Source organism: Penicillium mononematosum (assembly GCF_028829835.1).
Source record: "Penicillium mononematosum strain IBT 11891 chromosome Unknown utg000003l:1.0-8172316.0:1.0-8177699.0, whole genome shotgun sequence".
Classification (NCBI taxonomy): Eukaryota; Fungi; Ascomycota; class Eurotiomycetes; order Eurotiales; family Aspergillaceae; genus Penicillium; species Penicillium mononematosum.
The window spans coordinates 1,951,315-1,965,695 of NW_026643273.1; the positions used below are offsets into that span (position 1 = coordinate 1,951,315).

The 14,381-nt window shown below is 47.7% G+C and overlaps 5 protein-coding genes across 5 annotated transcripts; 3 read left to right on the plus strand and 2 right to left on the minus strand.

The window, feature by feature from the left end:
* Positions 1-522: 522 nt before the first annotated feature.
* On the plus strand, positions 523-3,154 carry N7519_005684 (RNA-processing protein PTA1; the record flags this gene model as incomplete). Its single annotated transcript, XM_057292460.1, has 8 exons — positions 523-860; positions 945-1,110; positions 1,161-1,291; positions 1,345-1,548; positions 1,600-1,948; positions 2,000-2,838; positions 2,896-2,966; positions 3,027-3,154. 8 exons carry the CDS (start codon positions 523-525, stop codon positions 3,152-3,154), a joined length of 2,226 nt encoding a protein of 741 aa, XP_057147271.1.
* Positions 3,155-3,858: 704 nt separating this feature from the next.
* Positions 3,859-5,662, minus strand: N7519_005685 (cytochrome P450; the record flags this gene model as incomplete). Its single annotated transcript, XM_057292461.1, has 3 exons — positions 3,859-4,565; positions 4,631-5,467; positions 5,530-5,662. The coding sequence occupies 3 exons, from the start codon at positions 5,660-5,662 to the stop codon at positions 3,859-3,861; spliced, it is 1,677 nt and encodes a 558-aa protein (XP_057147272.1).
* An 863-nt stretch (positions 5,663-6,525) lies between these two features.
* N7519_005686 (uncharacterized protein) lies at positions 6,526-7,985 on the minus strand (the record flags this gene model as incomplete). Its single annotated transcript, XM_057292462.1, has 2 exons — positions 6,526-7,850; positions 7,901-7,985. The coding sequence occupies 2 exons, from the start codon at positions 7,983-7,985 to the stop codon at positions 6,526-6,528; spliced, it is 1,410 nt and encodes a 469-aa protein (XP_057147273.1).
* Positions 7,986-8,631: 646 nt separating this feature from the next.
* On the plus strand, positions 8,632-10,580 carry N7519_005687 (uncharacterized protein; the record flags this gene model as incomplete). Its single annotated transcript, XM_057292463.1, has 3 exons — positions 8,632-8,716; positions 8,775-9,410; positions 9,478-10,580. The coding sequence occupies 3 exons, from the start codon at positions 8,632-8,634 to the stop codon at positions 10,578-10,580; spliced, it is 1,824 nt and encodes a 607-aa protein (XP_057147274.1).
* A 492-nt stretch (positions 10,581-11,072) lies between these two features.
* On the plus strand, positions 11,073-13,265 carry N7519_005688 (fungal specific transcription factor domain-containing protein; the record flags this gene model as incomplete). The annotated part of the gene is made up of 7 exons (XM_057292464.1): positions 11,073-11,112; positions 11,161-11,436; positions 11,501-11,814; positions 11,867-11,947; positions 12,008-12,615; positions 12,665-12,847; positions 12,899-13,265. 7 exons carry the CDS (start codon positions 11,073-11,075, stop codon positions 13,263-13,265), a joined length of 1,869 nt encoding a protein of 622 aa, XP_057147275.1.
* Positions 13,266-14,381: the final 1,116 nt, after the last annotated feature.

The following is a 14,381-nucleotide window of genomic DNA, read 5'->3' on the forward strand; positions in this document are numbered from 1 at the left end:
TGAGGCCGTACAGGCAGACCCGGAGGAAAAGTCTTGGCGTTAGAGGCCCAGACAACGTGATGCGGGTTTAGATGTTTGTAATTAAGATTAGATCAAGACCTTTTATTGTGATTGAGACACTGGTTGGATTCAATTTCGAATCATCGGAGCATAGACAGACTTTTAGCTTGATGAGTCGAGTGTTGTATAGAGATACGCAGCTCACATATATCGGAGTCTTTGTCGGCCGCCCTTTCAGGCTTCGCAGCTTTTGTCGCATCCTCGACAGCCGTCGTTCTCACTTCTCAATCGCCTTTCCTTCACCACCCATCGCATAACCACCTGCCCTCCCCAACCTTGGAGTTGATTTGCCATTATCTCCTAGTTCTGCGATTGCGACCCTATGCTTATGCGCGTTGCTTTTGCAACTGCATCCGTGTTTCCCGTCCACCCACCAACGTCCTCCCTTCCTCCAATACCTAGTGGCCCAACTTGAATCCGACACGTCCGTCGCGTACCGGATACATTTCCATTAGAGCTACAATGGCTCAGCCGATGGACAATGTCGTCGACCAGGTCGCCCAACTCAACGCTGCCCGCAGCCTTGTCCTCGGTGATGCCGCCTTCTACCCGCAGATCGTCAACGGCATCCTTCCTATCGTTGGAGCTAGTACACGGTTGGAACTACGAAGATGGGGTGCAAATTTTCTGGCGGAGACCTTTGCTAGCCCAATGTTAGCTGTTGCGCAGAAGGAGCAGCTGGCACCGAATGTCCTGCAGACGATTCGTGAGATTCTAGAGTTGCCGGAGACAGACACGACAGTCCTACAGAGCTTAGTGCAGACTTCAGCTAGTTTATATCCCCTCGTCTTCAGACATGTGTAGGTTATTCTCAAGCTTTCGGGGCTGCGACGCACAAGCATGCTCGAAAAGCAAACTTGGCGCAGAGCTAACAATACCGACAGAGTGAACAATCCACAGGACGGCAAGTCATGGGAAACGATGAGTGCAATTAAACAGGATATACTTAGGAGAATGGACTCGTTCCCATGCCCGGTTAAGCTTTGCTGTTCCAAGTTCATCCAGCGTGTGGTCCAGGTTCAGACGCCTGGGTTGATCTCGGACCCCAGAGTATGTTTTGCGAGTTATAGACGCTTGAATACACCACTAACTTTGATAAGCGACCGGACCAGAATGAGACGTCTCTAGCTGTTGTTCCCCGAAACCATGCTGTTCTGTCAATACCAAACCTGGAAGCGGAATCCTCAGGTCTCCTCGATCGACTCCTCGGTGTTTTCCAAGAAGAGACTAGGTATGAGGATCAAACGACCTGCGCGAGTTAACGGTGACGCTAACACAAGCCAGTGATGCTCTTCTTGTGAACGCGACCTTAAACTGCCTTGCGCCTCTCATCCGGACGCGACAGTCTGTAGCAAACAAGATCATTAATGCGGTTTTGGAGTTTTATCCCGCCAAACACGTCCGCCCGCCGTTTACTCCGACAATTCGCGTCAGCGTCAAGTCCATGGAGCGCACAGCTCGAGCCCTGCTTATCAACATCTTGAAAAAGTACGTTGTTATCCTGGTTGTAAAAAATGTAGTTTGACCTAACCTTTATAGGAATCCGAACCACCCCCTCGCGGGTCGGATGCAAATGTACATTGAACGTCTAATGCAATCGCGACTTGAGGCCACCGACGACGCTTCGCGGAAACGCGGATTGCCAAATGAACCTACCGACGGGCTTGACAACGCTAAGCGGGCGCGTCTCAATGCTTTGTCCCCTCCAATGCTTAAGATTCCTCCAATGGCACCCGGGCCTGCAAGCTTCGACCGACTCTTCACCTTGACCGAGGACACCGGACTCTCCTCTTTCGACGTAAAACAGCTGCCAATCGACCTAGTCCTCAAGATTGTTGTACCTCTCTTGTCACAGGTCAATGATTCAACACTTTCACAAGCTGTCGATGTGAGTACTTCCATGAGATTGAAGCCTTTTTCTTTGCTGACATGGCCCTAGGCTGTTCGTACTCGATATCAGACAATCACCAAGGAACAAAATTTGCAACGGCAGCAGCAACAGAAAACAGCTGCCCAAAATGAGGACGATGACTATGAGCCCGAATACCAGCCGATGGATGTAGCATCCGTTGTTTCAGAAGAGGCCAGTGCTGTCGCGGCGGAGGTAGCAGATCTACAACCAGAACTGGTCTCTTCGGGTCCTTTTGTCCTGCCACAGCCACCTCCATTGAGCGAAGAAGAGGCCGGAGAAATCGGACGGAGTGCTGTGGCGCGCGTGTTCGGCATGCTGAACGCAGCTGAAACATCACCTGCGCCTGCCAAGGGTCAAAGCCAACAAAAGCTCGGGTTCGCTAGGTTAGCAGGCAGTACATTTGACCGGGACGCATGGTCTGTTCTTCTGGCTCGGCTGGCTACGCGGGCTCCTGCCGGCCTCGAAAACGACCAGCAAACCAAAGGAGACGTACGTAAGCAAACAACTATTGCTGAGTCGATCCGTGAGACGCTCTATCGGTTCATCTTGGAAGATTTCCGAGGACGACTTAACATAGCCATTATCTGGCTCAACGAAGAGTGGTATAATGATCGGATCCGAATGAAGAGTGCTGCCAATCAGCGTGATGACAGCGAGGAAGACTCGGAACCGACTGTGGCTCTTAATTACGATACCTGGGCCACCCGACTTTTGGATGGCTTCCTGGCTTATCTGGACTCTCGAGATATCAAGGTGCTGGTCCGCTTTCTCAGTGAAGTCCCTGAGATCACGATACCCATTACTCAGCGTGTGGCCAGTTTGGCTAAAGATCCTGAGCGTGTGAACCTTTGTGTTCAATCATTGATGTATGTCACCGTCCGTCCTTTCACCGTCAAGAACCGCCTTGCTGATGTTTTTCCTAGGTACCTGATCATGTTCCGACCTCCAGCACGAGAGATGTGCTTGAACACCGTAGAGGATGTCTACCAGACTTGTAAGTTTACTCTCCCTGTTAATATCCATTCGTATCATATATCTAACATGCGACAAAAAGACGAGGAATCCCGACCTGCTGCGGGCAAAGTTCTCACCAAGTGGCGTCCTCAAAGCACAGTTCTGGAGACAGCTGCAAATGCCGCACCGGAACCATCAGAGGCGAAGCCCGTTACTTCAGAGCCATAATCTTGTTATTTGCACTATTCGATGAAAAGAAGATGATGACATGAGACGAGATGCTTCAATTTTCCGCAATTTTGAGTTCTGGGGATTATCAGCTTCATTCTTCGGGCATTTCTTTTTATTCATTATTGCGCATGTCTTTCGGTTTGGTGCTTTTCAGCCCCAGTTTCATTATACCTCTCTTCTAGTGTATTCATCTTATGGTCTTAATCTTTGGACATGTGACATTCATGGTGCCTCCATGTCGTTCGCTTTGTCTTTTGAGAAGATGTAGTATGTTCGTTTCTAGCCTCAAAACATTTTATCAAGACATCTAGGTTTATTCACTGGTAATTACTGTACATTCCCAACACCTTGGCTTGATCTTGCAAGGCCCACCTGTCATACCGGACGTATAGTGTTTGCTCAATTTAGACATGCAAATCTTGGATGGAAGCTACGCGGACGTATAGACACCAGGGACCAACAAGAAACAGGCCAAAATCAGGCATTCAGACATAGCATAGACCTAAATGCGGTTTTGGGTCCTGGCATCTATACGTCTGCGTAATAGAAGTGCTCTTTTACACCTTAGGAAAAGTCTCTCTCTAGCTTGCTAGATTGGAATGTCTTTTTCACAAACGAAGTAATATACATTCCTCTATTTCAAAGACACTTGCCGCTGCCTAAGCCTGTTAAACATCTGTCACCTATATACCGGGATGCTCTCAGACATTCTCCGTTCCTGAGGTCTCCGACTTCGCTGGCCACTTCACCCTCTTCTCCGCGCGAACATACAGGTTATTAGGCCGAATCAACTGGAACATGGGATCGTATTCGATGGGTTCATTGCCCTCCCGAGTGAACTTATACCGGAAGATAAGTTTCGGAAGGAAAACCTTGATTTCCTGCAAGGCAAAGTTGAACCCAATGCACATACGTGGGCCCATAGCGAATGGGATATAGGCAGCCTTGTGTCTGCCCTTGACCTCATCAGTGTCCCAGCGGTCAGGGTTAAACTGATTAGGATTATCCCACAGATCGGGGTTGTTGTGGATGTGGTGTAGCGCCGGGAGAATGACCGAGTCCTTGGGGATCTTGTACCCTCCCGGAAGCACGAGGTCAACCTTGGCGGTTCGTCCCGGTTGGAAACTTGGATTATGTCGGCGCTGAGTCTCTTTTATATACTTGTCTAGAAAGACGAGTCGGTCGGTGACATCCGCCGTGATGGTAGTGTCCTCGTCGATGTCGTTATCGATGAGCTCCTGCAATAGCTTTTCTTGCATACCCGGGTAGGTGACGAGACCGTAGATGAGCCAGGATAGAAGGGAACTGGTAGTTGTGAAGCCGGCTCCGGTTGCGACGACGAGAGCCCAAATCAGGCTTCCTTGGGGTAGTTTCTCGCCTTTGTTGTCGGTTGCACGGATGGCATAGTCTGCAACGTTGGTTAGCATCCAATTGTATAAGAAGCGGATTGGTTGATGTATGATAGCCACTTACCGACCATGTTAGACGCCTTCAGCGCTGCATCTTGCAGTGGTAGGTCTTCGATACCACCACGTTCAGCCTGTTTAATTGTTTCTCCCACAATCTCCTCAACTCTGACTTTCATGTCTTTGAGCCGCTTTGGATCACCGAATGGCAGCTTACCATACCAATCTCCCTTGGACGAAACTTTCTTATTGAGAGAAAGAACTCCAGCAATCAAATGCACCATCTCATGCAACTGTGCATCCCGAGTCAAAAAATGTTGGAAGTCCAAGCCAAGGGTAAGCTTGCCAACTGCTTGAGACCCGAGCTTCAGCATATACTGATAAACGTTCCAGGCTTCACCCTGCTTATCAAAGTCATCAAAGACCTTGAAAGAATCCTCCACTGTCTTCTGCATTGTCGGCGCATAGTGACGGACAGCCTTAGGACCGAGAGCTGGCGGCAAAAACTTATGGGCAACCTTCCACTCTGGAGTATCCGTATCACCAAGGAAAACACCAGCCTCAGGCTGCTTTAGAGGATATAGAGGATGGGCCTCGTTGATCTTCTTTGTGAAAAAGTCGGATTCGGCAAATACGATTGCGGAGATAGCTGGGTCATTCGTTTGATAGGTCGTGCGGCCTAGATTGGTTGTCTTGATGACCGGTCCATATTGTTCGAAGAGACGCTGATGGTTGCCGAGGTGGTCTGGGTAGACTTCGAAGAAATTTCCGACATATGGGAGACCCTTTGGGCCAGGAGGATCACGGACCGCGTTCCCATCGATGGTTATAGCGATAGGAGTGTCGGCCGAAGTGATTTCGGCGATCTCGTTCAGGTGAAGATCTTGAGCATGAAAATCGATACCTATCGTACACGTCAGTCATTAAGACATAGATTTATCAAAAGGAAATTCCCTTCAAGCTTACCACTCGACTCAACGATTGCGAAGTGAGCTGCAATCAAGTTCTTGAGTCCATCTAAATCACTTTTTGGGTCGACATCGATGTTCCTGGCGGAGGAGACGGGCTCTCCAAGGAGATAAAATTGCTTTGCAGGCATTGTGCTTGAGTGTTTGTGAACCTGGCCAGCTCAATCCAGGAAGCCAAACTTATATATCGACTGTGTAATGGCCATCAAGATCCCATTTCCTAGTTTGGGATCCCGCGTCCTCGGGTTGTGGGTCAGTGTGGACCTTTCCGATTGGCTTTGCCTTACCTCGGATGTCTCCACCTGGGTAGGACACCTCGGAAAGGCAATGTTTCCTCGGTGATCTTCAACATAGTAGAATTTTCAATAGGCGAGACATTATTTACATTATCTACATTATTTACCTTCGGGACTATTCGGTACTTAGGTAGATGTCCACTGTGGATTCAAGCATATTATCCGAATCCAGCAGTATTTGAAAACATTCCATCCCATTGGCGTATTTACTGTTTCCCTACGATGTTGAAATCCACTTGCGGAAGGCTCAGGATCCCACAGAATATCCGATATAGAAGACGTGCTGCTGAAAAAGACTTTCTCTGTTCTAACTTCTCGGCCATCAAAAATACAATCTTTGGAGTATAGTTCTGTCATGAAAGGTACAGCCGCTAGACTTTATGAAGCCGTTAACTTAAGTGACCATGTTAAAGGTGGAAGCCGCCCTGAACAACATATCTCCTAAATTCCTGGTTATCAGCTACTGTGTGTATAACTGAACCTGTAGTTTCATTAAAATAAGGCGCTAATGCAATCATGCAAGGTTATATGTGAGATAACCCTCCGATGTCTTTTTTGCATGTTCTTTTTATAGATCTTTTTAGATGAAATATTTCCTCAATACATCAGAATATAAACACGTTGAATTCACAAATAGCTCTAATATACAGCACAACTATAAGCACAGAGTAATCAAAGAGTATATAATCAGAAACACTCTAGAAGCAGAAGATCTGGTCGGTCATCTTTCCGACAGCGCCAGGAGCTTCAAAGCCCGCGGCTACCAAGGCCTTCTTCGAAGCATTCACCATACCTGGTGGTCCACAAAGCATGATCTTCGTATCAAGCGCTGGTCCAGGCAATCTTGCAGCCATAACCTCTGGCGTAACATATCCCTTACCATAAGCCCAATCGTCAGAAGGATGATCAAGCATATACCAGAGCTTAAAGTTCTTCGGATATCCTCGTGCAAAAGCCTCCAATTCGCGGCGAAGAAGAATGTCCTCTTCAGTTCGGTTGGCGTAGATCAGGCTGATTTCAGTCGTATCCCGATCATCCTCGCAAATCGCCCGGATAAGTTGGTACATCGGGGTGATTCCGGTTCCACCGGCGATCATACCAATTTTCTTGCAAAGGCCGCTGTGATATTTCATGCTGCCTTTTGGGCCTCGGAATTCCACCTTGTCACCAATTTCCAAAGACTCGAGGTATTGTCCGGTGAGAATGCCATCTGGGTAGCATTTGATGACTAGTTCCAGTTTTCCAAGATCCAGATTATTCGATGTCGGGGTATAGGACCTCGAGACAGTGGCACCGTTAACCGTGGCTTTGATAGCAACATGCTGGCCGATTGGGAGTCCAATCACGCCCTTTGGATCGGGCAGTTTAAAGACGAAGCGGTATACATTGGGCGATAATTGGTCTTTCTCAACGAGGGGGAGCTTTTTGTAGATTTTGGGCTCGAGGAAGCCTTTCACAAGATGTGGATCCTGCTTCTTCAGTGTCGAGGCTTTGATGTACGGGCGGTACTTTGTGAAATCAGACTCGACTTCGGTGAACTTTGAAAGCTTGGATCCGATGACACCACCAATCGTCGCACAACCCAGAGTAGCAGCAGTGACACCACTCAAAAAGCCACCTTGCAGAAGGCTCACGAGTGGAATGCGAGCCTCGGAGATTTGTAGGGAAGCTGGGGAGTGCTTTGCGAAGAAGTCGGTCAGGGCTCGGTGATTCTTGGAAGAAACATAAACCAGGGAAGCAGCAGCAAGCGTGGCAGTAATTGTAGTCGTAGCTTTGAGGGCCATTGATGTCTTCTTGGGCGTCTCTGTACTGGAAGAGGGTTGCTTGATTACACGAACAACCTTGGGTTGGACAAATTCGTGTGCATCCTTCACAGTACCGATAAAATATGTCTCCAGAATTTCAGAGGCATCCTCTGAGTGACCGACATCCTCATATGCAGCTGTTGCATCTGTGCCGGCGACGTCTATCAACACATCCGCACCACCGGGATGGTCTCGAACGTAGTTTGTAATGTCGTATACTGGGTATGTCAGAAGATTGAACAAGACAGTGCGGGAAGGGAAAGATTACCTTTTCCATGAATGATAACAAAAATATCGTTTTTAGTGTTGTGAGCTGCCACTTCGCTCGCGTCGAATTCTTTCAAAGATGCCATTGTGTATGGAAGATGCAATATCAATTTTAGCGCGACACTGAACTCAAGACAAGTGCTTTATAGTTTTAAGAACTAAATGCGCTATTTATTTTTCGTATATCCTATAAAGATTTTTTTTTTATATTTAATATTCAGCTCCAAACAGGGGGACTTTCCGAGGTATACTCCCTCGGCATGGGGCTCCACATTGTTATCCATAGTATAATGGGCCGAAAGAACAAGGTCTGACCTCGGGAGATCAGCCCATATTAAGCGTTCTGCATCTAATTTCCTGATTACACCTGTCAACTATATTTCCACATCTGCCGAAATCGTTGGATTTGCCAATCCTAACCTGTTTGAGAAGTTTTCCTCATTGGTCTCGCTTCCACGGCCCGGGACTGGAGTTTCCGAGGAATGAACCAGATAGATGATCATTGGTATAGAGTTTGTTGACGTGTCTAACGAACTCCCTTGATATTTCTGGTCTGAGTAGTGGATAATGGACTTCCGAGGGTAGTACGGAATAGCAATGACGATGCCAATGGCAATGGCAATGGGAATGGGAACAATGGGATATAAAAGGAACTTACCTGCCACTGTGATTGAACCAATACACCAACTAGACCATTTTTTACACTTGAACTCAAAGCACTTGCTTCACAACATGTCATCACACTGGCAACCTCCGCGAAATTACCGCAGCCGCCCTGTTGCCATTCTTGGCGCAGGTGTACTCGGCCGCCGAGTAGGTCTGTATTTCATCCAGCGTGTCATTTATGGATTTTGCTGACAAAATTCTTGCTTCAGGATGTATCTGGGCTTCAGCCGGCTTCGACGTCAAGATTCGAGACCCGAACGCGCAACAGCGAGCAGACGGTGTGGCATATATTGAGAAAAATGTTCAATCATACTCCGCCAAGACCAACCAAGTCCCCGGATCATTCGAAGCCGTCGCGGGTATGGAACAAGCTGTTCGAAATGCCTGGCTTGTCATTGAAGCTGTCCCCGAGAAGCTCGAGCTCAAGATCGCCACTTTCGCTGAATTGGAGGCCCTCACTCCCAATGACTGCATCTTGGCTTCCAATTCATCCTCATACAAGACTTCGGAGATGATCAGTCAGATCTCGGATTCCACAAAGACGCGCGTCCTGAACATGCATTATTATATGCCACCGGCGTGTATGATTGTGGAACTTATGACAGATGGATACACTTCCCCAGAGATATTCCCTTTCATGGTTGAGCGCTGCAAGGAAGCTGCCACAAGTCCATATGTCGCAAGAAAGGAGTCCACTGGATTCATCTTCAATCGGCTGTGGGCTGCTGTAAAGCGGGAGGTCTTGACTATCTTAGCTGAAGGTGTTTCGGTTCCCGAGGAAATTGATTCGATGTGGACTGAACTGTTTCTCAAAGGAAAGAGTCTTCCCTGCCGGACAATGGACGGTAAGATGATGTTTGCTCACCTTCACTGATTTTATGAGAATCTGTTCGCTGACAGAATATTGCCTAGATGTTGGCCTAGACACCGTTGCCTTCATTGAGGGTCATTACGTGGATGAACGTGGACTCTCCCCGGAGAAGACGGTCGACTTTTTGAAGAGCAACTACCTGGACCATGGAAAGCTGGGAACAAAGTGTTCAAAGGGTGGCCTCTATGCAACTAGCGACTCGACTCCTATCAAGGCAGACTCAAAGAAGCCCGACATTTTGGTGTTGGACGTGGGACTCTCAGCCAACACACCCACTATGACAGCAGGAGAGATCCTCCGGGTTTCCGCAGACGGCAAGCTACAGAAATCGATTCTTAAAGGCCAACCATTGCCTGATGGACTCGCTGTAGACCCAACCTCTGGCCGCATATTCTGGACTTGCATGGGCGTTCCCGGAAAGACCGACGGGGCCGTCTTCTCCGCCAACGTGGATGGGACGGATATCAAAACTCTTGTTGCCCCAGGAACTGTGAATACACCAAAACAGCTAGCCCTTGATTCCATGGCGCAAACCGTCTACTTCAGTGACCGTGAAGGATGCCGAGTCTATCGCTGTGCCTTCGACGGCTCCAACCTGGAGGTTTTGATTGATAACACTGGCCGTGATTTTGCCCCTGCGAAGCGTGTCTCCGAATGGTGCGTGGGAGTCGCTGTGAGCCCAAGTCAAGGTAAATTCTACTGGACCCAGAAAGGACCCTCCAAGGGTGGTGAAGGCCGGATCCTCTGCGCGGATATCATAACTCCTAAGAGTCAGTCAGCTGCTGCTCGAGGTGATATCCAGTGCATTCTGTCTGATCTTCCCGAACCCATTGATCTTGAGGTAGAAGAAACCTCTCGCGTACTTTACTGGACCGATCGTGGCGAAATCCCATGGGGCAACTCACTAAACAGAGTCAGGTTGGGGGAGGATGGTCTCCCTCTATCAACCAGTTCCCCGAGAGGATATGAGATTCTTACCAGGGGTCTGAACGAGGCAATCGGTCTGAAGTTGGATTCCATCAATTCTTATGTCTATCTCACTGATCTAGGTGGATCTATCTACCGATGCGACCTGGATGGCAACCACAAGGAGAAGGTTTACTCCGAGGAGCACCGGGCTTTTACTGGGATTACTCTCCTATAGCCCTGAAACACTATAGAGATTCTTGTATTTAGCCTATTTAACTTGAATCAATACAATATGTGGAGCATAAAAATACATGTCATATAAGAATTGTGATGCCTGAGGTTACAAAGATCTGTGTAACCACATGTGTACCTAGGTAACATCGCGTGTAACGATCTGTGCAACCGCCTACATCATGTGTAACGACCTTAAAACCTTATAAATGCCCGGGCGTCTTGATATTTCTATTTTCCGTGTAGTCCCAGATATCCCGTATAAAAAAAATATTACCTCGGAACTGTCGGGACCCAGTTTCTAGTTTCGGCTACCTCGGAGAACCTCTACTTGACATTCACCTTCTCTCGGCAGATGCATCCTTGTCAATACTTGGCAGACTAACCATGTCTACACGACGTTATCGATCGGCTGCTGCTTGTCAAAATTGCCGGCAGCGCAAGGTTCGCTGTAGCGTGATGGTGACAGGTATCCCTTGTATAGGCTGTACGCAAGATGGCAGAGAATGTACCGTTCCGCCGACAAAAGCCCAAGCGTGAGGTTTTCTTCCGGACTGATCGAAGCTCATCGCTGACATATACAGCATACGAGGGAGACGTACACGTCGACCTGCGTCTATTATTAGCAGCCCCCCCTAATGGCGATTCGAGTAGATTGATACCACAGGCTTCACTTCCATTTGATTCATTCCCAAATGCACCACCTTCGCATAATTTAGATCGTCCTGAGCTATCTTCTCGGAGTGTCTCTAATCCCCCGGACTATTCTCGGCGCCAGGATGAAGAGCAGACTGGCGTTGAAATCGCAACCAAAGTCCTCGGGAAAAGCAGCAAAACTGGCCAAGCACCATTCTACACTGGTCTGTAGTCACCGCACGAGTTTCTTCATTTTGAAAAGAACCTGAAGCTGATCCAAAACCGAAGGTGATTCGCCTGGGTTTGGTGCCGTCTTTGATATATGCTCGCCTTCACACGAGCCTGCACAACGGCATATCCTGCTCACTTCTAAAACATCCGTCTCGCTATCTCCCGAGGATAAAGCATACTTGCAGTACAAAGGGGTCTTCAATATGCCCCGAAAAGAGATCTGCGATGAACTTCTACGGGCATACTTTCATCATGTGCATCCCATTATGCCGGTGATTGACGTTACAACGCTTCCACACCTCTATCCCAGTGGAGATGGTCAACCATACAATCTGATATTACTATGGAGCATTTTCTATGCTGCTGCAAATGTAAAGCCTACCTCCTCTGAGCGGAACTGCGGTCTAACTAACGCGGATATAGCATCTTCCGGCTGAGACCTGGAAATCAGAGGGATTTTCGTCCAGGAAAGAGATGAAGGAATCCATGTACTCTCGTGCAAAGGTAAGCAATCTAACATTTGATCTATTCCCGAATTACGCCTGGCTAATGCCCTGCTCTTAGTGTATGCATCATAATGGGGGTGAGACAGACAACACAGTTCTCCTTCAATCAGCACTTCTCTTGGGATTTTACCACTCTGAAGCCGATACTTATACCCAGCCGTGGTTTTGGCTGGGTATTGCCATTAGCCTTTGCCAAACAATGGGCCTGCATCGTTTCTCCGCTGCGGTCTGCGCCAATTCACCTATCAGTAAACCACAACAGCGTCTTTGGCGCCGCCTTTGGTGGACCTGTTTCTTTCGAGATCGTTGGCTAAGTCTCACCATGGGCCGTCCATTGAGAATCAACATGAATGACTGTAACACTATACCACCATCTGCAGATGATATGCTGAGTGATTTTGCCGGATTACCCGAATCTATATCGGCAGCATATGTTCCGAAGGACCTGCCACAGCTAGCGGACTACTGGGTGACACTTATTCAACTCACTCAGCTCTTGGGGAACACACTCACTTTGTGCTACCAACCCTTTGGGGCCAGTTCGTCCATTGAGCAGGTTGAAGCCCTTGAGCAAAAGATTTTGCACTTTCCACCTCCCGAAGACCAGGGGACGGGACAAAGTCCACTGGCAACCTTTTACTTGTATCACTTGCAGCTTCATTACCAGTGAGTGTTGATACTATCTCCGCCTATAATTGCTGCTAACAGCCAAAAGAGCATTCATAATCACTTTTTACCGTCCTTTCATCACAAAGGACCCGGAAGGGCTGCCTGCATCTCGCCAGAACACATGGCACACTCACGTCCGAAATCAGATCAATACGGCTGCGCTACAGACCAATGCCATCCTCGATAATCTGGCAAACGAGAAGCTGTTGGCATTCTCGGGTCCAATGACGTGAGTGCGCAAATCTCCTGCAAATAATATTTTATCTGACAATCACTTCAGGCCACCGCTCTTAGTCCCGGCAATGCACGTCCACCTCCTCAACTGCAAATCTCCTGATCCCGTTTCCCGTCGTCTGGGTCTGAACAAGATTGAGGTGTGTATGATAGTCTTGGAACAGATGCGACACACCCACCCCTGCTCTTCAGTCTTCCGAGGTATCTTTCTCGAAGCCATTCGGTATATTTTCCCAAACTATGTCGCTCAAAGAGTTCTCCCCGAGTTGGCGTCTGAGTCTTCCCCACTGCAGGAAGTCCCAGTGGATGATCCTATGGCAGGGATAACAATTGGCGAAGATGCCATTGATGCACTTATGGATGAGGTGTCGATTTTCAATTTTTGGGAGTCCCTTAACAATATGCAAACTTAGTTCCTAGAAATATATATATGAGTAGATATAAGTGTCAAATTGAATGACAATGCATCTACGAAACTAGCTGGTGTGAGAGAAAACAGAAGAAATATGCTGTGCAACACGCAAATTACATTATACCTAATCGTCTTGACATCAATAGTCAATCTGACAGCACAAGAATCATCACCAGGGAGGATTAAATGTCGCCCAGGCTGGGTCAACTCTCGATCTAGCATCGTCATCAAATCTGTGCTTCATCACATTTTCTGAATCCTGGTCTTTATATGTACACATTGTCCGGTTAATCATTTTATTGTTCATCTTCCTGGATGGTGAAGTCCACAGGTGAATCTTAATGTCAGATGAGCTCCACTTGGGATAAGGCTAAGGTGTGGCGCCGCCATGGTTCCAAGGCTCAGCCCCGCTATGTAGATTTTCTCTTGAGGCTCATTGAAGATGGCTTGGTGAACCTGCCAACCATGGCAGGGCCTCGGGAGTTACCTAAATGTCTCAGTAAGATAATTAATGATCCGACGGAGAGTGGGTGTGGTTGTGAATGTCTTGAAACAACCTTGTTTCATAGTACAGTTGTAAATCGAAGATCTTAACACAGGGAATAAGAAAAGAAAGGGTGTGGAGGCCTCATATGAAATAAAGGCGTGGTATGTACACCAATAAGCACAAAACAACTAGAAAAAGCAGACACTAGAAGGAGAAAAGGAAGAGAAACTCCAGGCAAAAGATGTCTCCCTACTGTCTGCACGAAGAAACAAATCCAGAACCCATACACCCCGTCATAAAAAAAAGAAACTATAACATCTTCAACAAGATTCCGTTCCATTCAAATAAAGTCTTCGAATCCAAAGTTAGAAGTAATGACAACGGAAGTATCCCACATGTGAACGCTGTTAAAACTCAAAGACAAGACCCCAGATTGGTATTCTATCCATGCAGCACAGGCAAAAATGACAGTCAAGATACATTTGCTGCTGGAGAAAGAGCTGGAGAGTAGAAAAACATAGGATTTATCACAGGAGAAGAGAAGTGCAATGCATGAAAGAGGAGGTAGGAGACTCCCGGGTATTAGGGGGTGTTGACCAGTCGTTTTAGAAAGAATCGCAAGGGTAACCG